The sequence below is a fragment of the Ochotona curzoniae genome, unplaced genomic scaffold, assembly GCF_017591425.1.
Source record: "Ochotona curzoniae isolate NIBS_2020 unplaced genomic scaffold, NIBS_Ocur_1.0 scaffold_3171, whole genome shotgun sequence".
NCBI lineage: Eukaryota > Metazoa > Chordata > Mammalia > Lagomorpha > Ochotonidae > Ochotona > Ochotona curzoniae.
Window position 1 is genome coordinate 3,181,582 of NW_024467104.1, and position 23,576 is coordinate 3,205,157.

At 38.6% G+C, this 23,576-nt stretch overlaps 1 protein-coding gene across 1 annotated transcript; it reads right to left on the bottom strand.

Annotated features, from left to right (window-relative positions):
• Positions 1–9,051: 9,051 nt before the first annotated feature.
• LOC121172293 (olfactory receptor 1440-like) lies at positions 9,052–13,252 on the bottom strand. The gene is given in 4 exon segments (XM_041004143.1): positions 9,052–9,721; positions 9,723–9,982; positions 12,812–12,834; positions 13,246–13,252. Coding segments are annotated over 4 exon segments (960 nt in total).
• Positions 13,253–23,576: the final 10,324 nt, after the last annotated feature.

Consider the following 23,576-nt stretch of genomic DNA (forward strand, 5'->3'; position numbering starts at 1 on the left):
GGCACAGCCTGCTAATTCTCTGCCTGTGAGGCTAACATCCCATATGCATGCCAGTTGAGTCCTGGCTGCTTCACCTCTGATCCAGCTCCTTGTACATGCACTGGGAAAGTAGTGGAGGATGGTTCAAGATCTTAGGCCCCTGCACCCATGTGAAAGACCCCAAAGAAGCTGCAGGCTCCAAGCTTTGAATCCACCAGCACCAGCCACTGTGGTCTTTCAATGAATGAACCAGCAAATGGAAGGCATCTCTCTGTTTTTCTTTCTCCCTGTAACTCTGTCTTTCATATAAAAATAAAATAAATCCCAAAAACTAAGTCTGAGTTATATGACTTGTGGACTTTTGAAATCCTGAGATTCTGATTCTTGCACACTTTCTTTCGTAATATCCTCCCTGTAGCCACCCCCCAAAAATTTTTAAACACACTTTCAGATAACAAAACAAATTTTCGGAGAAGTGGCTTACAAGAATCACAAAGAAAGTTTGTGACAAACCTGGCATTTGATCTAAGCTCTTCCAGAAGCCAAACTCACACTGGGTCCTCCACGACCCAATGGCCTCACACAGACATGAAGAATGAATGGCATTTTTTTTTAAATCACCTGGCAGTTCTGGTCATTCAAAATGTTTGTGTACAGGAAATTTTAAAGAAAAAAAATACCTTTTGCTTTTTTATTAGGGCCACATTTCCCTTGTGTATGTATTCTGTTTTGGCTTGTCCAATACTCAACTTGAAAAAAAAGTTGAAGACTATTTGTGTGGGTGAGAAGGGATATGCAAAGAACAGAAGGAAGTGGGCATTGTGTAAACCCACAGGAGACTGTGGCTTCTTTCAAGGATTTTTGAAAGATGGTGCCCACACCCTGTTTGTGCTGGCAGCTCTTCAATTCACATCCAGATGAGAAAAGGCTGCACGCTTCCTTCTCCACCCACTGCCCCATCAGCCTGGCTTCTGCCAGGGTCTGAGCCTCCTACTGTGAAACCAAACAAATTATATACCCTTCTTGAATGCCCAGCTCTTGGGGTCGACCCTACAATCTTCTGTCACTTAAAGGCTTCAAGTTAAGAGAAGTTCAATATGGCCACTGCAAAAGTTTAGATGTAATTAAATTTTCTAGGGAAAAAAAAAAAGCCTTCATTATTGCCAAGTGGAATGTGTAAGGTTAGAATTTGAAAAAGACTGTGATGTTTTATGATTCCTCTCCCACCTTCATTAAAAGTCAATGTTCATTAAAGACTATCTTTTTTCTTTTTACTTAAACCTCTGTCAAAACAGGGTAAAACTTTCTTTTGTGCATTCTCCATCTGCAGGAACTTCTAGTTTTTTTCAGACAAGTGTAGCCTGCTGTTCATGATCTGCCGTAATTTCCTAACTGGTCTTTTTGCCTCCAGCCTCCATTCAAGCCAATCCTTCCTGCTAGCCTGGAGGTGGGTCTCTCCAAAGCAAACATCCAATCTTGACATTTCTTGTTCAAACGTGTACTTTAGATATTTTGCTGTCTGTTAGTGGCCCGAAGGCATCTAAATTCCTCATTCTGATCTCTAAGCTCTGACTGCACAGTGATGTTTGGGTGTGGAAATCAGAGGGTAAACACTACCAAGGAGACGTTGGGATGTGGAGAGAAAGGTGTAGCTTCTGTAGTATAGTTCAGTAGAATGGTGGTGCAGGGGCTTGGAGAAGAATGGTGGGGGTATCTGGAATTGGGGGGGGGGGGGTTGAGTAAGATCCAGTGCTGATGAAATGAATATGCCTGGCTTAAAGTAGAAGATAAGAAAATGAAAAAGGACTTCCAGGAGCTGGTGCTGTCAGGTGAAAGAACTGTAGATTGGAGAAACTGTAAATTGTGTAAACCCACAGGAGTCTGAAACAAAGCCACAGAGGGGAATACTCCGTGGTGGTGGGTCTCAGCTATGTGGTGTAGGTGGGTGGGCTTCAGTCAGACTCAGTTGCTTCCAGGGTGGGGATTGAAGCCTGTGCCTGCTTAGAGACAGCCAGCACAAAGAATCCAGGAGCAGAGAATCCAGCAAACAAGAGCTGCACATGGCCATAGCGACATTTCAAAGGACAAAGTTACCGGATTTTATACGCTGCCTGAAAGCTTGTTTTGTCTTTCTGTAAATAACTGTTTTATCTTTTAAAAATTAACATGATCCAAGATAAATGAGAGAAAGTGTTCTCTGAGACCAATTCTCAGTCTTAGAATAGATCTATAAACTGGCCTGGTAAAAACCTAGAAAATAGTTGCCAGCCACATCTGTCAGACATCTGCAGCCATCCATGTGTACTCTCTGTGGTCTATTCTTTGAAGAGATTCTTCTGAACTTCTGATTCTGCTTGGAGTGAGGGGAGGAGTAGAGCCACTTCTGGGAAGCCACAATGCTGTGGTATCCCCCACTGAGAGAACCCACCCTTGACTTTTCCTTAAATAAACTCGAGAAAGCGTTTCTGAGACCAGGAACACAGTTGAGCATGGAGTCATTGGGAATTGTGCATCCTATTGATTCTCATGCATTGCAACACCCAAGTAGTCCCTTAAAATAGACCTGAAAATGATCCAGGCATGATGTGATTTTGGGAAAAGTCCAACCATGCTGAACTTGCTGGATCTTAAAAGTAGGATTTTGTTTGCAGGACTCAGTTTTAAGAAAAGACAGCTGTCACTGGAGGCAGGCAGTGTGGCGGCTGGATTTTCACTGGAGAGGGATGCTCAGATGGGTCCCAGGTGGTGAGCAAGTTCTACAAGGGACCACAAAAGTCTGATGAACAGGAGGTTTTTGAATCTACATGGATGGTGCTGGCTTGAGGAGGTGAGAGGGAAAGACAGCAGCAGACAGCTATAGATTATCAAGTACGCTTATTTCACATCAGTTGTACTAAAATTTAAAATTAGCCTTGAAATTCTCTCTGCCATATAGGACAGAGAGAAAGATAATCAAAAACAACAAGCAAGTGCTCTCTGCTCACTAATGACAAGAAATCACTTCTTTCTCACCCAACAAATGCTTCTCTTCAAGACCAAATTTCAGAGAGCAAGCATTAGGCCCAGCAGTTAAACTTCAGGCATTCCATTCTGGAGTACTTGGAGTGCGTTCTTGGCTGTAGCTCTTGATTTCCACATTCCTGCTAATGCAGACCCTGAAGACGGTGTTCTTGGGTCCCAGCTTCAGCTTGCCCTGTCTGCCTGACCCCCAGGCTACTGTCAACATTTAGGGAGAAGTCTCTTCATTCCTCTCTCCCATTGTGTCCGTATCTCAAATAGAAAGTACAAAAAGAAAAGTACACAGCACATTTCAATCTCAGTAATGGAGGGGAATTTCTGGACCAACTTTTTCCCTGTGACTCACTTTTCTGTAGGCTTCTCAAGTCAACATTGATTGAGCCCCCCACGTTTGATGGCACTGTGCCACATCTGATGGCCGCCGGAAAGATAAATCAGATGGTTTCACAGCTAATGAGCTTCGAAATTCCCTGGCTGCACAGCCTTAACCTCTACCCCTTCACCAACTTATAACTGTTCCACCCTGAGCGCATGATTTGACAGCCCTGTCCCTGACCTCACCCTCAGGGGAAACTGCTTACTTTTAAAGTCTCAAACTTGAAATTTCCCCTCTACTATGGCTTCCTGTTTTTCACACTGCCACTCCCAGTGAATATATGCTTGATATTCATAACTGTTGCTCCTGAGACTCTGCTAGATTCTTAAACTCATCAACTGAGCCTGTGTCTTACCATCACCACTCACTGTTTTGTTCTTTTTTTTTCCAGTGAGCTCCTCAGGCTGCCTATGGACTTAGCTGTCTAAATGCGTCCTTGGTTCCCACAAGGGCATTGAATGCTGTGTCTTGTGAAATAGTTAGGGAGGATGTTTTAAGGTCCCTGTTGGCATTGAGAAATGACACATTTTGAAATGATTAAGAAAGAACTGTTGCTTTGTTCAAGGAGGAATTTTCCTCACAGATTATATATATATATATATATATATATAAAGAATTGTACAGAAGGTCAGCAGCCCTTGAGATAGAAGAGAGCTTCAGGGGAAGACACTGAGGTGTATTTATCCAGCCTCTCTCAGGCCAAAACATTAGTTGAGCTCATTCCAGCAGAAATGAAAACTATCTAAGAAAAAGAACGCCTTGCCTAGACCATTGTGGGAAGGATGTTAACCAACTGTCCCTGGGGTCACAGTGATGTGTATGTGTGCCCGGCCCCTTATCAGCTGCCTTTTTGCTAGGTCAGCTTCAGCAAGTGCAAGCTGAACATCTGCTCCCTCCCACAAAAGATGAAGGGCTAATAAGTGGCTCCATTGTGGTGAACTTTGTTTTTTTGTTTTTTGTTTTGTTTTGTTTTTTTTTGCATTTTGATTGTTGAGAGAAACAGATATCAATTTGCAAAAACAAGCAAAAAAATGAGAGGCTCATAGTCAAGGTATAAAAAGACCAAAGGTTCATGGATATACCATTTTTTAAAGGATTAACTTATTGTTGTTTGAAAGGCAGAATTACAGAGAGAAGAGAGAGATGGCTGAACAGAGAGAGAGAGAGAGGGATGGCTAAAACGGCCAGAGCTGAGCTGATCCAAAGCTGGGAGCCAGGACCATCTTCCAGGTCCCCCATGTGTTCCATGTATAACAGCAGAGGCTGTTATATGTTACTTTCCCAGGCCGTGAGCAGAGAACTGGATCAGAAGTTGAGAACTTGGGACATGACCTGGTGCCCATACGGGATGCCAGTGCCACAGGGTGGATGGTTATAGTTTGATATGCCACTGCACACCAGCCCCAACTTTCAAAGTGGTGAACAGGTGGGTCGCTGTAGCATTGACACTCACTACTCAGACTGTCGCCTTTTGTGTTACTGCAGAATCTTGGGACAGGCCTCCCTCTGCTGGTTACTGAAAGCCTAACAGAATGTCACTTTTCAGCGTTCCTTTGTAACAGCTACGCCCAAAGACAAACAAAAATGTTTTTATTTCACAGGTCGCTTTACATTCATTGATTAATTTTGTTTTCTTCATGGCTTTGCCATACCATGGAAGTTCAGTCGGTAGGGAAATGAAATTAAGTAATAACTTTATTTAGGTGCAAAAAAGTATTTGAAATCCATGGATATTTTCTTTCACCAAATGCATTTTCCATGAATGTTTTGAAAATTCCTTGTAAGGATGGATCTCAATATTTTTTTTCACCAAAACTTAAAATTTGGGGCTATTTTCTGCAAGCTTTTGGAGTACCTTGAGTATTCCTGATAGCCCATAGGGAACTTGAATTGGTCCAAGTCAAACTGCATTTTAACCCAACAAAGAGAAATTACCATTTTAAGAAAAACTGCGATGAATCTTTTCATTTCAAACCAAAGGGGCTGTCCCATCGACTCCTTCTTCCTCTTTTGATGCAATTCTGGGCCAAGAGCACGGAGCTCTTGGGCAGATGCATTGTTGGTAAACCATGTATGGAAACAATGCCACAACACAGCAGTGGGGGAATTCTGACAGTCCGCCAGTCTTAGCTAATCACAGGCTCTCAGACGTTGAGACGGAGATTGTAGGCCATGCCGACATCACACAAAGACCTAGGATCAGAGCACCTTGCTGGACCTTCCAGTTTCACTGTGTGTTTTTCTGTTGCTGTAAGGAGAAACAGTTTCTTTCAAATTCAGTGATTTACTGAAGAACAGGAATGAATTAGTATTTCACTTCATCTTAAAAATTCTGTTAGGAATTGGCTTCCTTTCCCCTTTCTTGCAGACCCTGGAGGTATATTTCATGTATTGTTAAATGCACCCTTTACTTAAAATGCATAACTCAGTGATTTATAGCATCTCATAGTTTTGCAAGCATTACCATGATCTGATTTTAAGACCTCTTCATTATAAAATATAAAAAGTCCATACCCATCAGAAGTCACTTTCTAGGGTCTCTCCAGCCCTGCATCCTCAGGCTTGTTCAGAAGATTCTGGTAAAATGGAATCATGCTATCATGGATCTTTATAATTAGGTCTTTTGCTTAGTAGTGCAGTCTTAAGATTGTTCCAGGTTGTCGCATGTCAGTACTCCAATCCTTTTCATAGCCAAACAATACTCCCATTTGTGGGATTGATAGCTAACTCATTCTCCCTTTTAATTCATTGCATTTGAGTCCTGGTAGCTACTGGATATCTGGCCTATTTCCAGTATTTTATTTTCTGGGAGAGAGGACATATCTCTTTTTGGAGGAGAATAAATCTGTGTTTCACCACAGCCAGTTTCAAATGCCTTCTCCAAGGTAACAAAGATTCCAAGATCTGTAGGTTTTGCAGATATGTTTCTATGCTTACTTTACTTTCCCTGATGGCTTTCTGTGATGGAAGCTTGATTCTGTTATTTTTGTAACTGTTTTGAATTATGCATTATTTGCAGATTTGTCTTATTGAGCATAATCTCTTAAAGATTTTACATGCATCAAGAGAAGGTCCCGTGTGTTTTCTGTACAGGTCTCCTTCCAGTTGGCAGGTGGTGGGCCCTGGCTTGGTGTTCTGACTCAGCACTGCATAAATGATCAGCAGCAGACACTTTTGGTCTTCAGCTGAAGGTTGAGGACTATTACTTTTGTCACTTGCTTATTTCCCTGGTTTCCTCATTTCACTTCATTTGGAGGCGTAGTTAATTCATCATTGTCACTAAACAAGTGGAAATGCATTTACATGGTGATTCTGTTTCAGATCCAACTCTTCAGTTGTTCCAGAGAGGAGGGTCATTTAGACATTCTGAGATGCACCTAACTGCCAATAATGGAAAGCCTCAGGAGGCTCTTGTTCTTTCAACCACATTTTTAATTCTTATTCTTTTTGTTTTTAAGATTTGTTAATTTAGTTAGTTAGGTAGGTAGGTAGGTAGGTAGTTATTTAGAGAGAGAGAGAGAGAGAGAGAGGGAGGGAGTAGTCTTCCATCTACTGGCTCACTTTCCAAATGATTGAAATGGTCAGTCAGGACAGTCCTACGTCAGGAGCCTGGAACTCCATCCAGATCTCTCACATGGGTGGCAAGAAAGTTTCAGCTGCTCTCCCAGAAGCATTAACAGGGAGTTGAATTTGAAGTAGAGAAACAAGGACTTGAACTAGAACTTGCATGGGATGCCAGCATGGCAAGTAATAGTTTAGTTCAATATGCCATAACACCAGCCCCTTATTTTGTTTTTAACTGACATATAATAGTGATATATAAATATACCATAGTGTGTGACATTTCAATTCATGTGCATAATGTGTAACAATCAAATCACCGTGTCTGTTATCTCACTCACTGGTTCTTTGTGGAAAGAACATTTTTAACACTTTCTTCTAGTTATTTTGAAGTAAATGTTACAGTATTTTTAACTAGAGTCATCCTGGTGTTCCAAACTACAGTGGGATGGCACCACAGCCCTGCCAGAAAGGCTATTACCAAAAACATGAAATAAAATAACAGATTCTGGCATAGATATGCAGAAATGAAAATGCACTTTGGATGGGAATGTAAAATTGTACAGCCATTATGCAAAATGCTATGGAGGTTATTTTTTAAAAATTAAAAATAGGATTACTGCATCCAAAGGAAATGGAATTAGTATACAGGAAAGGTATGTAAAATCCTATGCTTACTGCAGGTTTAGCCACAATAGCCAAGATGAAGAGCTATGAGTAGCTCTGTTTTATATTTTTTTGTTGAGATCATTGCTATTCCTGAAACCTTTATGATCCTGACATTGTCATGTCATCTTGATTTGTTCCCAGAGGTCTGACTTTCTTTGAAGATGATTTGTGAGACTTGTTTGGGTGTGGATTTAATTTTCTCTCTTAAGATTTCCAAAAGGATTTTCCTTTGTTTCTTACTGGAAATTTGTTGTACTCCTAACCTGGGACTATCTTAAAATTATTATCTCAGGATTCCTGAATCCATACCACCCATGTAGTTCAAGATCTTAAAAAAGACCCTGAGAATTTTGACTCTCCCATTTTATGCAGTATCTATGAAAAAAAGCAACTGAGAACTAGGGCCCACGGGTCTATACATGGCACGGAGTCTGAGAATCAATAGTCCTTTTGCATCTGAATTAGGATTTTTTTTTCCCTTGATTTCCTTCACGCCATCTATGTATGTCTGGATCTCCCATCAGACCTTCTCTGTCAAAATACAGATCCAACATTAGCAGAGTTAGTTTCTCCAGTGTTAAAAACTGCCTTTCTTTTCAGCATTCCTGATTTACTTTGCATTTGGATATTACAGATTTCCCTTGTTTGCTCACCTGCACAGAAATGTATGGTACAATATTTTCTTACATGTAAATATAAACATATACATACATACATGTATGTATATATGTATATATTTGCACATATATGTATATTTCCTCCAGCATCTTTGTGTTACAGAACTAGTTACATTTATGCTATCCTTTCTGTCATCATAAAAGAAATGTAGTGTTTTTCGTTTTTAAAGGCCAAATGTCCACTTTTCCTTTGTATTTAGCTTTCCAGAGGCATAACACAATGGAAATTACCAGTTCATTCACTTACAGACTATATGATATTTAATTCTAAAAATAAAATCCTAAATGCAAATTATCTAGACAAAACAATCTGTAGAAAATTTCTTGGCAAAGAAGTTAGGTCAAAGCATGAAGTTATGATTCTCTCTACACTGGAATTTGCCTGGACATCCTGAGGGTCTGACGTCTGGAACAAAGTGGTCATTACATTGCTTATTATGAAAAACCACTGACCCCTTGTTTAGTGCCGTTCTCTCTGGCATGCAACCTAAAAATCCTAAATAACATGTAAGAGTCAAACTCCGAAGAAGCAAAAGTTGCTACTCCATAAGGAGTGACAGAGTAACTGCTTGGTGAGGTCATTGCTGATACAAGAGAGGAAAGTCAATGGTCAAGAATGAAAATGTCTTGCATGACACTGAGCCCGTACTGCGTTTGGCTGGGTTGACTCGCAATCCTGTCAAAGCAACACTGAGGTTGAATAATGTTGACCTTCTCTTGCAGAAACAGAGACTTCCATGTGGTAGAGCCACTAGTATAACAGACCTTTGTTTAATAGTGGCAGTGGGAAAGCACTCTCTTCTTGCACCTCTTCAGGGCATCTTTGATTTCCTTGTTCCTCAAGCTGTAAATCAAAGGATTCAACATAGGAATCACCACTGTATAGAAGACTGATGCCATCCTGTCATAGCCCAGGGAATGACCAGAGCTGGGATGCATATAGACAAAGAGCCCAGATCCAAAAAAGAGAGTCACAGCCACCAGGTGTGAGGCACAGGTGTTGAAGGCCTTGGACCTACCTTCAACAGAGCTCATCTTCAAGATGGTAGCAACAATAGAACCATAGGATACTATGACAATTAAGACTGAGGCCACACCAAAAACCACTGCTATCACAAATTTCATGACTTGTAGAAAAAAGGTTTCAGAGCAGGAAAGGACCAGTAACTGAGGCAAGTCACAGAAGAAATGATTGATCATGTTTGGTCCACAGAAATTGAGCTGAAGCAAGGCACACAGTTGAATCAATGAGCCAAAGAGACCAGTTATATAGACTCCAACCACCATTTGCACACAGAGGGAGGGGGACATAATGGCTGTGTAGAGCAGAGGATTACAAATGGCAACATACCGATCATAAGCCATGGCTGCCAGAAGACAGCACTCAGTCAGACCCAGGCAGGAGAAGAAGAAATACTGCAGGGTGCATCCCATAAAAGATGGACTTGGACTTCTGGAAGAAGTATGAAAGCATTTTGGGGGTTACGGAGGAGACATAGCAGAAATCTAAAAAGGATAAGTTGCTAAGGAAGAAGTACATGGGTGTATGCAGGTAGGCTTCCATCCTAATCAGAATGATGAGGCCCAAGTTCCAGGTCACCGTCAAGATGTAAGTCCCCAAGAATGCAAGAAAAAGAATGATCTTGAGCTTGGGAAAATCTGAAAATCCCAAAAGGATGAATTTGGTGATAGTTGCATTGTTCTTTCCCACAGACATAACCTTGAAGCTTCTTAAATCTGCAGAAAGATCCTTGGGTTAATAATTGATTATTTTAATATTATGTACCTGCCTTGTTTTTTTTTGGGGGGGGGGGAGTTTGTTATAAACTTTGTCTACCTCTAGAACAGTGCTAGAAAATTTCAATGGCTTCATGTAATTAGGCGGATGCCTCCAGGCAGTAAGGACTTCCCAACTCATGCAGCTTTAGGAACAGTGAGGACAGAGGAGGCATCTGTTGGTGGAACACGGATTTTTCATCTATCAAATAAATTAATGACTGCTTCAGTTCAAATGCTAATTGGTCACATTTTTTTGTGTTACAGGTATGGAATCATTTTATCATAAAATAGTAGGAAAATTCAGCCATTCATTTCTGTGTGTTCTTTTGTTTTGAATCAATAATCGTGGTTCAGAAAGAAGGAGCTTAAATCACAAGTGTAAAATGTCTAGCCTGCAGGAAATTAAAGTCTAGCTGGGAAGATCACCACACGTGATTTTTTTTTAAAAGGACAAGATAAAATAAAATTCCTTGAAATTTTGGCATATGTTGAGAGATGGGGAGGAGGTAAATGAAACATTTTAGAAAATCCAGATAATTTCGCAATAGCGTCGGTAGCCATCAAAAGAAACCTCTAACTCTGTGGCTGGAATTGTTTAAGGTGTTTTACTTGGGTGCTCTCCTGCTTTAGAACCATAGCCCTACGAATCTTTATTTCACCAAAGCAGAGACTGAGGTCCACAAAGGTTAACTAACTCAGTCAAGATCACACACTTACTATGTAAGTACCATTGATTCTTCAATAAAGCAGTAGGTAACTTTTCCTAGGCTTCATTCTTTTTAGTGCACCAGATCAAGAAATTCAATGTAGTGCCTGTTTTACATTTCTTTGACTTAACGTTGGTTTCAGAGTCTTTTGTATCATGAATTTTTGCCTCTGTTTCATTGAAATTCTAAATGAAAGCGTTGTGAAATGGAAAAGCAGGAAATACCAGATTATTGATGGTTGTTACTGCTCATAATAATAAAATTAATATGAAAGGAAGGCCATCCTTCAGGCCCAGCACTTGTTTTAGGGAAAGAAAGAGAGAAAGAAAAGAAAAGAAAAGAAAAGAAAAGAAAAGAAAAGAAAAGAAAAGAAAAGAAAAGAAAAGAAAAGAAAAGAAAAGAAAAGAAAAGAAAAGAAAAGAAGAGAAGAGAAGAGAAGAGAAGAGAAGAGAAGAGAAGAGAAGAGAAAAGGAAAGAAAAGAAAGAGAGAGAAAGGAAGAAAGAAAGAAAGAAAGAAAAGAAAAGAAGGAAGGAAGGAAGGAAGGAAGAAACAAAGAAAGAAACAAAGAAAGAAGGAAAGAAAGAAAGAAAGAAAGAAAGAAAGAAAGAAAGAAAGAAAGAAAGGGAAAGAAAGAAGGAAAAATGGAAAGAAAGAAAAAAGAAAGAAAAGGAAAAGGAGGGAGGGGACTGTCTCTGAAAATGAAAATAGTTACCGCAATTTTAATATGGGCTGGTCCCTGAATTGAATGTGAGACCATTCTAACATGACTTGGTAAATTGTACCAGCATATGCAGAGTGATTCTCCTGATTGCATTTGTCAGTACAGGTTTTAAAACCATCACCAGATGCTTGTTGCTGTAACCTTTCATGAAATTAGCATTTTTGAGGCCAATGAGGAAATGCTGCATTAATTCTCTCTTCCACTTTCTTCAGCAGAAATGTGTCTAGGAGCAAGACGGTAGGTCAAACTGCTGCCTTTAGAAAACAAAAAAAAAAATCCTACAGAATGCTGATCCAGTTCAAAACTAACACAACTATTTCAAAATCATATTTCTGATATTTGTAAATGTTCTTTATTAGATACAAATGTATCACCATTAAATTCATTACTATTATACTGCTTTCCAAAAGAGAAGGCAGACAAAACAACAAGCCAATATTTTAACTGCAATGACAGCCTGGTGTGCCCTTTTGGAAAGGATGGGAGATGTGACTGGAAATAACCTTGGAAAGCATTCAATCATGGCATGGTAAAATTAAAATCTTCATAGCAGCATTGGTATATGTATGCAGAATTTTCCCAGTGCAGTTTTTTCTTTGAAACTACCTTCAATGGCTCTGTTATTTCATCATAAAGAGAGGCCAATGTCTGTTCAGATTATCAAATCTGTTTTCCTGTCTTCCACTCCTTAGCATAGTTTCGTGGTAGCTTTTAAGCTTTTACATAATGCACCTGTAACCCATTTCTTACGAAAATAAACAAAGTCGTGATTTTCAGAAAATATAAATAAACAGAATAACACTAACCAGGGAAGACAGGATATTAATAGAAATCATAGTTAATTCTCTCTCACACATGGAAAGTTCCTGAATTCAAAGTATTATTCGGCTAATGAAATATTTTTATTTCTTTAAAAATCTCCCACTGACGGGAAAGTTTTTACTCTCCACTAGAAAGAATATGACATTGTACGTATGCCATTGTCTATACCGACCATATCGGGATATACTTAAATAGCAGAATGGTGGACTTGAGGCTGTTTTGGAAGGGCTATACTAGTGTTATACTATAGGGAAGGTCACAGTGGGAGGAAGGGAATTGAGGAGGAGAGAAGGAAAACCCCTGAGCCTAAGGAACTATATCACAAACTAAATCATTTTTTTTAAGAAAATAAAGTACCTGAGTTCCAAGCACGTATGAGGCATGAACGGCAAACTGCCTAAGAATAAGATGATGCTGCAAGGCATGGCTGATAAAGGTTCCCAAACAGAAATCTGGCGATGAGGTGCCAACATGGCTGTGCTATGTTTCTCAAGGTCTCACCCAGGTACTTGTGAGAGAGCGGGCTGTTAGTGTCCATTACCCCATTGGAGTCTGGGAAACCCAGCGTGATCCATTTCCCACTCCTGGTCAGACTCCTGGTCCTGAGGAAGTTCATTAAATACTTACTTTCACTATCTTCCAAAGGAACATTCCTACAAGATCTCTGTCATCCCAGCTCAGCTTTGTCTGTACAAGCTCTAGGCCAGCCACACGAGATGTACTTAAATGCCTGGGCTTCACTTAAATGCCTTCTTGTTCCAACAAGGAGACAGGATAACTAATTAAACTGTCCAGGTAATTATTCTCTAGTGTAATGACAGTGTTGGTGAAGATAACCTAAGTGACCTCCCTTGATGATTACATTTCTACGATGTGGATATTTCAAGTTCAAAAAAGTGTTTTTAGATCAACACATCATTAGCATAGGAATGAACCTTCCATGTCACCGTACGTGAAATCTATAATTCGTGATAGAGCTTTCATTTTTGTTCTGGTATAAATGGAATCTTACTGTATATTTTATTCAATGTATTATAATATTTAATTTTAAAAGATTTGTTTTATTGTTATTTAAGTTAGAGAGCGATAGAGACCTTCCATCTGCTGGCTCACTCCCAAGTAGCTACAGGAGCCAGAGTTTTGCCCATCTGGAGCCAGGAGCTAGGAGTTTCTTCCTGGTCTGTCACATGGATGCAGGAGCCCAAGGATGTGAGCCATCCTCCACCGCTTTGCCATGCCATGAGCAGGGAGCTGGATAGGAGACAGAGCATCCAAGACATGAACCAGTGCCCGTGTGGGATGCTGGTATCACGAATGGAGCTTAGTTCACTATGCCACAGCTCCAGGCTCATACCATAATATTGAAACTACTCAAGTGCTGCATCATAAATGTAAATATTGATTTTTATATAGTGCTCCACATTAAGCAAAGTTGGATATTTTTTTTCTCCATGGAATTTTTCTATTGAAAATTTTCCTCTGTTGAATTTTAAATAGGATATAAACTGTTGCTATAAAAACGTAACTATAAAAATCAATATGCAGTTCCAATGCTTCAGAAATTTTTCATAAAATAAAATCTAGAAAGAAGCATTGCTTCAATGTTATAAATTCAGTGTCCTCGTTTTCAATTTTACTTCGTTTTATATACAATTTCCTATAGTATGATACTCAATTATTAAAATGTTTTAAATTTAAGAAAATCTTTTTTTCACAGTAAACTTATTTATTTTTTATTGATTTTTCTAAGATTTATTGATTTGAAAGGCAGAAGTAACAGAGACTAGGAGAATCAGAAAAAGATCTTCCATGTTCTGATTTACTCCTCAAATGGCCCCTGCAGGTAGAGGTGGGCCAGGCCAAAACCAGGAGCCTGGAATGCAGAAAAGAGCTCCAATCTGGGAGAAAAGAGCCAAAATACATAAGCCAATTTCTGTCGTTTGCCCAGGCGTATCAACAGGAAGGAGGATCCCAAAACAGAACAGCCTGGACTCTGACAAGCTCTGCCAGCATCCCAAGCAATAGCCACCACAGCACCAGCCCTTCTCACAGGTTTTAAGCAAAGCTTCCTCCCAGTTCAAAGACCAAATAAGCATCATCCTATGTTTCTTTGACTTTTCTAGGGCTTAGATGTTATCTTTAACTGCTTTTTTTTTTATTATTTGAAAGATAAAGATCCAGACAGAAAGCCTGAATGCAGCAGTTCACTCCCCAAATTCCTGTAAAAGCTGGATGTTTAACACAAGTGGCAGAGATTCAGGCATTTGAGCCATCACCTGCTGCCTTTCAATGTGTCCATCAGTATGAACCCGGAGGCAGAAGTGCAGCCAGGGCTTGTATCCAGGTACACCCATTTAGGAGATGAGCTTACTAAGTGGTATCTTACAAGCTGTGCCAAGTGCCCATCACTACAATTATTCCAATTTATACATAAGGAATTGTTTTTCCTTGCCTAGTTAGCCATTAAGTTAAAAAACAAATTATTTTTTTTAACAATTTATAGCTCCTTGATCATAGATTATACATGAGTTATGAAACAATTTGCATTTTTTCATGTAGACTTGGGTGCTTTTCATCTGATGGGATGTACAAACTACTGAATTTTTCAAAATAAAAAAATGTAGTTCTATTTTGTAGTATAAAGCTGATTTTGCCATATGTCTCCAATATCTATAGTTACTAATTGATATTTAATAGAAAAAAAAAAGATATTCAAAGCTCAAAGTACCAAGCATGACCACAATTCCTTTGCCAGTACTGGTAAATTTTATCCTTTATATATTAACAAGAACATTCAACTTAATTTTTCAACGTCTTTAATCAATTTTCACTCATGTCGATTTTGTTTTATTGATTTGTCTAAACCTTTAACATTACAGGGAGGATTCAAAGTTACCATGCATCTTGCAAGACTCTTAATGTTGCATTTTATCTCATGGCATTGACGTTATTTATTCTTACACCAGGCACTCTACTATACTGCAAGATTCCTAAGAAGGGTGTCTTTCCTGTCCATCTTATCCGCATGCTCTTTTCCATGTGAGTACACTCGAATGCTGCTGACTCACATGGAAAAAAAAAAAAAAAGAATGGTTACAAGAGCAGCTTGACCATTGAAGAGTTTCATCTGTTTGCTTTTGCAGGTAGAGTACAAGGCGACAGTTTTATGGCCTTTTAGCCAAGCTTTCCTTGGATACATCTCTTCACCCAACTGTGTGTGAGTGGTTATTACCATCAACTCCAGATAGGAATCTGTCTGATTGCTTTTTAAGAGATGTTCATTTAAGACATTTTAAATGGCCAAGGAAAAGCTGAGCATCCTAAGGGTGCTTGAACAGTGTAGCAGTGGGGTGGTGATGAAGACTTCACTGTATGTTCCACTGTTTTCACTCTATCCCTCTTAAATTTTTGTCTTCCCCCTCATCTCTTAAAATTATTATTATTCAACAGAAAATGGGTAAGCTTTCATTTGAGAGAATTCGAATACAAACACTACAATAAAAGGTGACTCATCCCACTATACATAAATAGCTGCAATGAATACTGCGAACACCCTGTTGGAAAAATCACATCTTATCTTCCCATTTACCCATTCCCTATGGGTCTATTGGAACTGTGTACCTTATTCCCCAGGGAAAGTTCTATTTATTTCTAGAAGTCTGGACAAAGTGATTATGAAGGCTTTAACTTGGGGATGCATACAGAAAATGCTGGATTACGCAGAAACTGTAAGAGTCTAAAGTCTGTCAGCTTCATATCTAGCCATGGTCAACTCCATAAAAATTGAGCGGGCCATGTATATGAAACCCGTAGACTTCCAGATTGCCCACCTAAAATAGTAATACAGCCTTTCAGGTTTTGGCTCAGAAGAGGCCAAAGCAAACTTACTTTGGTCATCCCTGATCCGAGTTCATGTAAGACCAGAAGCCACTGAAGTTCGACCTCAATTTAATGCAGAATAAGATAGCAATTTCAATCCACAAACTGACTACTTAAAAAAATGGAACTTACTTATTACCTTTTCATATAATTGCTATGTTGAACCCTTATGCCACCCAGTGACAGCCACTAACAATAGTCATTTATCAATTTTTCCAAGTGAAGTCATTCAATTTGAGGCTTTTCTGATGATCTTGTCTGAATATCTAATTTTACCAATTATGATTGTTTTCTTTCAATGCCTCCTTACCATTAACTCTCAGCCACATAGCTGGTAAAGTGCTGCAGGATCATTGCAAAGGGTTTTCATGTCCGAGTTTGCAATGAATTTCCTCACAATGCGTTGAGCAACCGAGTGCTTTTCAGACCATATTTTCCTTGACGATTGGATCTAACCTGCGACAGTCCCATTTGCCACACATGCTGAGATGCCCAAAGTTCTGATGGTCTCTGGCTGTTAATCCCCATAATCTTCATTCTTCTGACCATCGGATTTCCTTGATACACTGGCATTTTCACATTCTCTTTGAAGTATATGAACAATGGTATGATTCCCTTTGTGCCTTTCTGAAACCAAAGAAAACCCAGAATACCTAAAAAAAAATAAATAAATAACTGCAGGGGAATGCCAGATACCAGCCTTAACATAGAAACTGTTACTTACTGAAGTCCTCTTGTTCCCATTTTATCACATTAAAAACAAATGCATAATAATAAAGAACCTCCCCCCTAAAAAACAAATAATAATGAATCTCTCAAGGGATTGAAAGATTGAGTGGGTACCTGCAACACACATGAAACTGTACCTGGCATTTGACAGAGTCACAGGGAGTACAATCTATGGTGTTTATTACTAGCTGACAGGTCTAGTGTTTCAATCAACGTATACTGGCATGGTTTCTGATGCCTTTTATTCTAACAGGTTGGTGTTTATCTGCGACCAGATAATCAAGCAATTTCTAAGCATCTGTGTAGTAGCAACTGCCAGGCTGTCTACTCACACTTCAACAGCCTGGAGTGGTCCGGAAAAGGAGCTAAAATGGATTTATAGGAGTTTACTAATTAAGGCAGTGTTTGCTGTCTGTCTCTCAGGTCCCATGAGAGCAATGTGAAGAGAGACACGGGAGGCTCACGTACACACGGCCTTGATCTTTGTCACAGCCGAAGCACACTGAGACATCCTCCCAACATCTCATCTCAGTTCTTGGAATTTAAGAACATAGTCTCCACTGTGTAAAATGAATTTTTTGGACAGAGATAATCCTTAAACATTATACTGAGATTTTGCTGTGAAGGTTGAAATTGATCCTCTGATAAATGGGCAAGATAATCCTAATAAATTGTACATACAGATCGCAAGGGTCCTTTCCATCTCTTCCCCCTGAAAGAAAAGAAATACAATTAGTTGTATGATGCGAGGGTGTTTCTAGTCCATAAAAATAAATAAACTAAATAAATAGACTTTAAATTGTTTTCTTAATTTAACATGTAGAATGTGGCATTGATAATTCATATGTACTAAACATTGAATTTGAACTATTATATATATATACATGTATTATATAGAGAAGTATAAATATAGACATATATACATGTCTAGATTCCTAACATATGTAATTTGAACATTGCACTTCACATCTCTCTCTCTCTATATATACTTATATACTATGCTACTATGTAGCATACTATACTAATATATACAACATATTCTATGCTACATTATATGCATCATTAGACATATATATATATATAAGTTTGTATAATCTAGTTATTTTTCAGGAGAGAAAATAAAACTGCCTTCAAAATTTAATTCTATTATTCATGAGCTTAAGTAGTTTCCTGAAATGTCTGCTTGGTATCTAATTACATATGTGTAATCTACTGATATTTAAAGTCTGTTGAAATGATTGCCAAGATGCCTGAAAAGGGTAATATATGCTGACATTAACCAGGGGGGCTTCTTAAAATTATGAGAGGAAAAAAACAAATTGAAATCAACAGAACGATACGTAAGATGAACAAATTGAAGAGCTGATCCTTTGAAAAGTTTAAAAAGATAGATACACTATTAGCACAACTAATCAAAAAAAAAGAGGGAGAAGAAGCAAATTAATAAAATCAGAAATGGAAAAGAAGATATAACAGATACCACGGACATAAAAAGAATCATCAGAAACTATTAAAAACAATACAATGTCAGCTGCTTCACAGCTGAATTCTACAAACGTTCCAAGAACTAATTCTTTTTAGCTATTCAAAACAATAGAAACGTAGAAAACTCTCCCAAATCCCCCTATGAAACCAACAGTACATTAATTCCAAAACCAGAAAGAGGCACAACAGAGAAAGAGAACTATAGGCCAATATGCCAAATGAGCACAGATGCAAAAATTCTCAGCAAAAACTAAGCCAACAGAATCCCAAAATACACCAAACAAATCATTCACCCAGACCCAAGCATGCAGGAATGGTTTAACATACACAAATCAATGGTGTTGTTAATTTCTTTTTTCTCCCTGATGTTAATTTTGTTTTGTGGCTTTTCATTTAAGGGGATGTATAGTAGCTGTGTAATGGAGACTGTCATATCTAGTAACATGTCATTTAACTTCATGGCATTGTAAATTTCTATTTTTCTTTCTATTGTTGATTCTGTATCATGACTTTTCATTTAAGGGGATGTACAGTAGCTATGAAATGGAGACTAACATTCAGATGTGAGGATACAATGTAGTATGCATTTCTACTACCAAAGATGGACTTACAATGAAACTGTTTACTGTATCTTGACAATAGGATGCTGCACTCTCTGCCATTGTCCATGCCTGCAATGATGGACATATGACTGAGCATGAAGAACTATACTTCAGTAATGATATAGAGGAACTATGTGGTGAGGGGGGAATTGGGGCTGGGATAAGGGAAATTACAGGAGCCTATGGAACTATATCATAAAATGGTAATAATACTAATAAAAATGTAAAAAAAAAAAAAGAATGGGTGAAAATACTTGCAAATTATGCGAATGATTAAGGATTAATATCCAGGATCTCTAAAGAGCTCAAGAAACTCAACAAAAATGGACAATGAGCATTTTTGAGCAATTTCAGTCTTAACAAGTTAATCTCAATAAGACAAATATGTTTTATCTAGTACATGCCAGTGCTTATATATACACAAAAAAGTATAACAACATGGTCACTTTGGCATAGGAATTGTCTCTTTGAGTCCAAATGTGATCTGTGGACTTTTTGCTTGTTAAATATTAGTGGGTCATGAAGCCTGTGAATATAGAGTGAATTAAAATTATTGCTCTGCACATAACTGTTGAAGGGAGGGAAAGGAGCGAGGGATATTGTAGAGAAGTGACAGGAGGAACAAAAGAAGTGTGATTGTCTTTTAGGAAATGTACCTATGGAATGCTTAAAGTCTGTTCTATTTATGTCAATAAAAATAAAATAAATTTAAAAGTGAAAAATCAGTCTTTTGAAACCCTATTTTACTTTGTGATTTCTTTCACTGATTTTTGTTTGTTAAACTCTATCGTTCACACATCACATGCATTTGTAATTCCTCAGATATTTTTGCCAATAGTATTCACTTTTTGTAGCATACACCTGTAACATAAATGTGCTCTACTTGTTATTCTTCAATTCACAACCATATTTTATGTATTATGAAACAAGTGCAGACTTACTTTGTATTCCAGAATGCTTAGTCTTGGAACTATATTGATAAATGTTTTTCTCAATAATTTGCAGATGCTTCCTTTATTAAATTTTAGTTTTCATCTAAAATAGATCATTTTCCCAAGTAGGTCTTGCTTCCATGGTTCTATTTTGCACTATTCCACATTTTTGTTATTGTTTAAGTTATTAATTATTTAATTAAGATTGCTGGATTATTATTGAATATTCCTTATCAAACTTTCACAGTATTCTTTATCATTATTGACATTTATTATCCAAATTTGACATTAACATCTTTTTATGAAGCGCCTTTCACTACCACCTCTTCAAATTCTTTTGGGATTTTCGTTGGAATTCACCTAACGCCTGATGCTGAGATCCAAGGTAGGCCACTCTTTTGGCATATCATCATGTCAGTCTGGGAGTGGCAGGTCCGGTATCTGACACTGGGTTCCTGAGTAGAAAGTATCCACAGTGTACCACTGTACTAGCTCAGGGGTCTGAGGCCCAGGGCCTGAGAGGAACCTCATGATGGCCTTTGCAGGACAGGTGTCTGACAGGTCCCAGGCAGACCAACTTCTAAGCAACAACTCACTGGCCTGGGAGCAGTAGACCAGGAGCCAGGTGGGTCATTGGCAGGTCATACCATGGCATACCATGCCTGCATAGGCCTGAGAGCTGCAGATCCTAAGTAATGACACTGCAGGACACCACCATCCAGAGGCCAGAGCCCACAAGAATAATGGGCATCGATGGATTTTGGAGTCAACAAGAAGCCCAGGCTTCATATCCAGCTGGTCTCAGACATGACAGGATTTCCAATCTTAGGTACCAGAGCTTGGGATTGTGTGTTCTGGCATCGGAGTACATAGTGCCTGTTGTGCCACGTTCTATGCTGACTCATGCGGGGGATCATGATGAGTCAGCCTGCTCCTGTGAACCAGTCGAAGACCTTGGTTACCTCTACGAAAGACAAAAAGCTAACTGGAGACTTTACTTTTGCCTTTTTAAGGCTACCACACTTTAAAAAGGCTGACCTGTACTTTCTACCTTTTAATTATCTGTGGAAACCACTACAGGTGCGGGATCTCCACGAAGCCAATGATTATTCAGAGTGGTGATGACAATGTGAGGGACAAGTCATTGGCACCAGCTGGAATTTCTTCAGCTCGTGAGATGGACCCATTAGATGCAACAGGGAGAGATTTCTGAACCCAGGCTTCACAATACCTATGGTTCTAATTAGCAGTAAGTAGCTACAGACAAAGAGATAAAGTGGCATCCTTCAGCAACCCTTAAGAAAGGCAGGAAATCTTTGAGCGCAGCATAAAATAGGACAGGCAGGTAGCTAACTTGGAGTCACAAACTGGAAGCCATAACTCCCCTGCTCTATGTAATACTGTCTGCCTTTCTGTCAGTCAAGTGACACCTTCTCAACAATATACTCCCCTTCACCTGGAACTTGGATGTAGTATTGCATAACCATCCTCTTTGAAGGCTCGTAAAAACACAGGCAATAAGGAGGGGGCATTCTCTATCTTCCCACAGACACAAATTGAAAACAAAAATTAATCTCTCCTTCCTTTCCTCCCTGCCCACTTTGTCCCTGAATCTGGCACATGTGTGTCGATTATTTCCTCATATTTTAATTGTTTATCCAAAAGCGTACTGAAAATGAAGCTAAATGATGAATGTATTATGATGCAAAAAATCAGAATTTTTATTAATATACATTTACCACAAATTTTCACGTTGTGCATACATATGTGCACACACACACACAAGGTCTTGAAAATTTTTGTGCAGAATGTACACTTTTAATTCCTTTTTCCAAAGACTTATTGAAGTACCCTGGTGGACGTTTATAAAATGCAAGGGCATTGCTCAGAGAGGCTGGCAGAATGGAGAAAATGGGAGACTTATCTTGAACACAATGTTCTTTTTATACTGTTTTATCTTATGCTGTGCATGTATGTATACAGCTGAGAAAACATATAAAAAATATTCACCAAATATATTCAGAATAAAAACAACATTAATTTAAAAAATACATTCTTTAGAAAAGACAAACATTCAATTTTGTCTTTCAACCTAAGGGAGTCACATTTTCTTCAAATTCAATAATCCTGTTGCTTTCACCTTTTTAATTAAGGAACATACCACTATTTTGTGTGAACTTTTTAACTGCTAAAAATGTTTTGAATTTCACATAATCAAGCATTTCTATTAGCTATGGTATTGACTCTACGCTATTCTTCTCCACAAAGATGTTAATCATCTTAAACCTTGGAAACACTGAGGATACAACCAAGTAAAATGAATAGCACTCATGGAATTATTTCTCAAGCTGGACTACAGATGTCAAGTAATTTCCTTGGCTTTAGATGGAAGCCAATGGAAGTATGGATGGAGAAACTGCAGACGGTGGGGAAGCTCTTAGACACAATCGAGGTCTGAAATCCTCTCCTAACGTCCCCTGACATCATCCATAGCAGCAGTTCACCTGCCAGCTCTGTGTGGTGGAGTCTGTCCCCTGGCTATGGAACCTCAGAAGCAGGACTTACCAAGCAGTGCCGTCTACAGTTGTCCAAACGATTTGCCTTAAGTTTTTATTACACTAACACTCAAATGGATTTGGACTTTTCCTTTCTCGATGAAACTTGGAGGGATACACAAAACACTTTTTTAAAATCAAAATAGTCTCCTAAAAGTTTCCATCTTTACTGTCCTAAGAGAAATTCATATCCCCCTAGGAGAAAAAAACAACAGAAATATGATTTGGGTCCCTGGTTCTTTTCTTTTGTTGGTATAATTTTAACCTCAATCCTCCTGAATGTCTCTATGTCTAATAGTAATTCCAAACAAGGTTACATGGGAAATAACTAAATTCAACTTTCTTAGGCTTACAGAGGCTCAAATCCTTTTAGGTTTTGTTTGTTTGTTTAATCACAAAAAGCAGAAGCCAGATTGCCTAATCAAGAGAACGATGGCTTTTTTCATTCCTTTTCCAAATTCCAGGTGGAGCTAAGATGGGAAAACAAAGATGAGTTTGTAGTAAAAAAAAAAAACGAAGTTTTCTAGTGACACATAACTAGCCAGTTGGTCAACCAAACCTTAACTGTGGCAGACATTTGAACTATTCATGTACAATGCATTTCTATCTTTGTGTGAAATCAACAAAACTTTTACCTGTTAATTTTGCTTTAGAGGAATGCATAAATGAAGAAATTAATCCATAATTCCCAAATGTGAAATTATAGATAAAATGTTAAAGCTAATTTAAGAGACTATTTTTGAAAGATCTTCCTACACAACCAACAATCTCTGCGCTACGTAAAATGAAAAGCCATAGAGAGGCTTGTTCTCCTAAAAGCCTTGACCAGCCCTATTACCTCTGACCATGAAGACAGCCTGATTCTAGGCAGTTATGTAGTATTCACTGCCTGGTCCACTGATTTATTAAATCACACATGATGAAGAATGAATACTGAGTCTGGCTTTATGCCAGTCTCAGGTTTATCTCCAAAGTGTATAGCAACTGCTATTTTCTCCACAATTTGGAGAGTTGAATATAAATATCTAAGTACCATTCTTCCTATATGTTTATACAGCTAAAGTAAATTCCACTCTTAGTAACA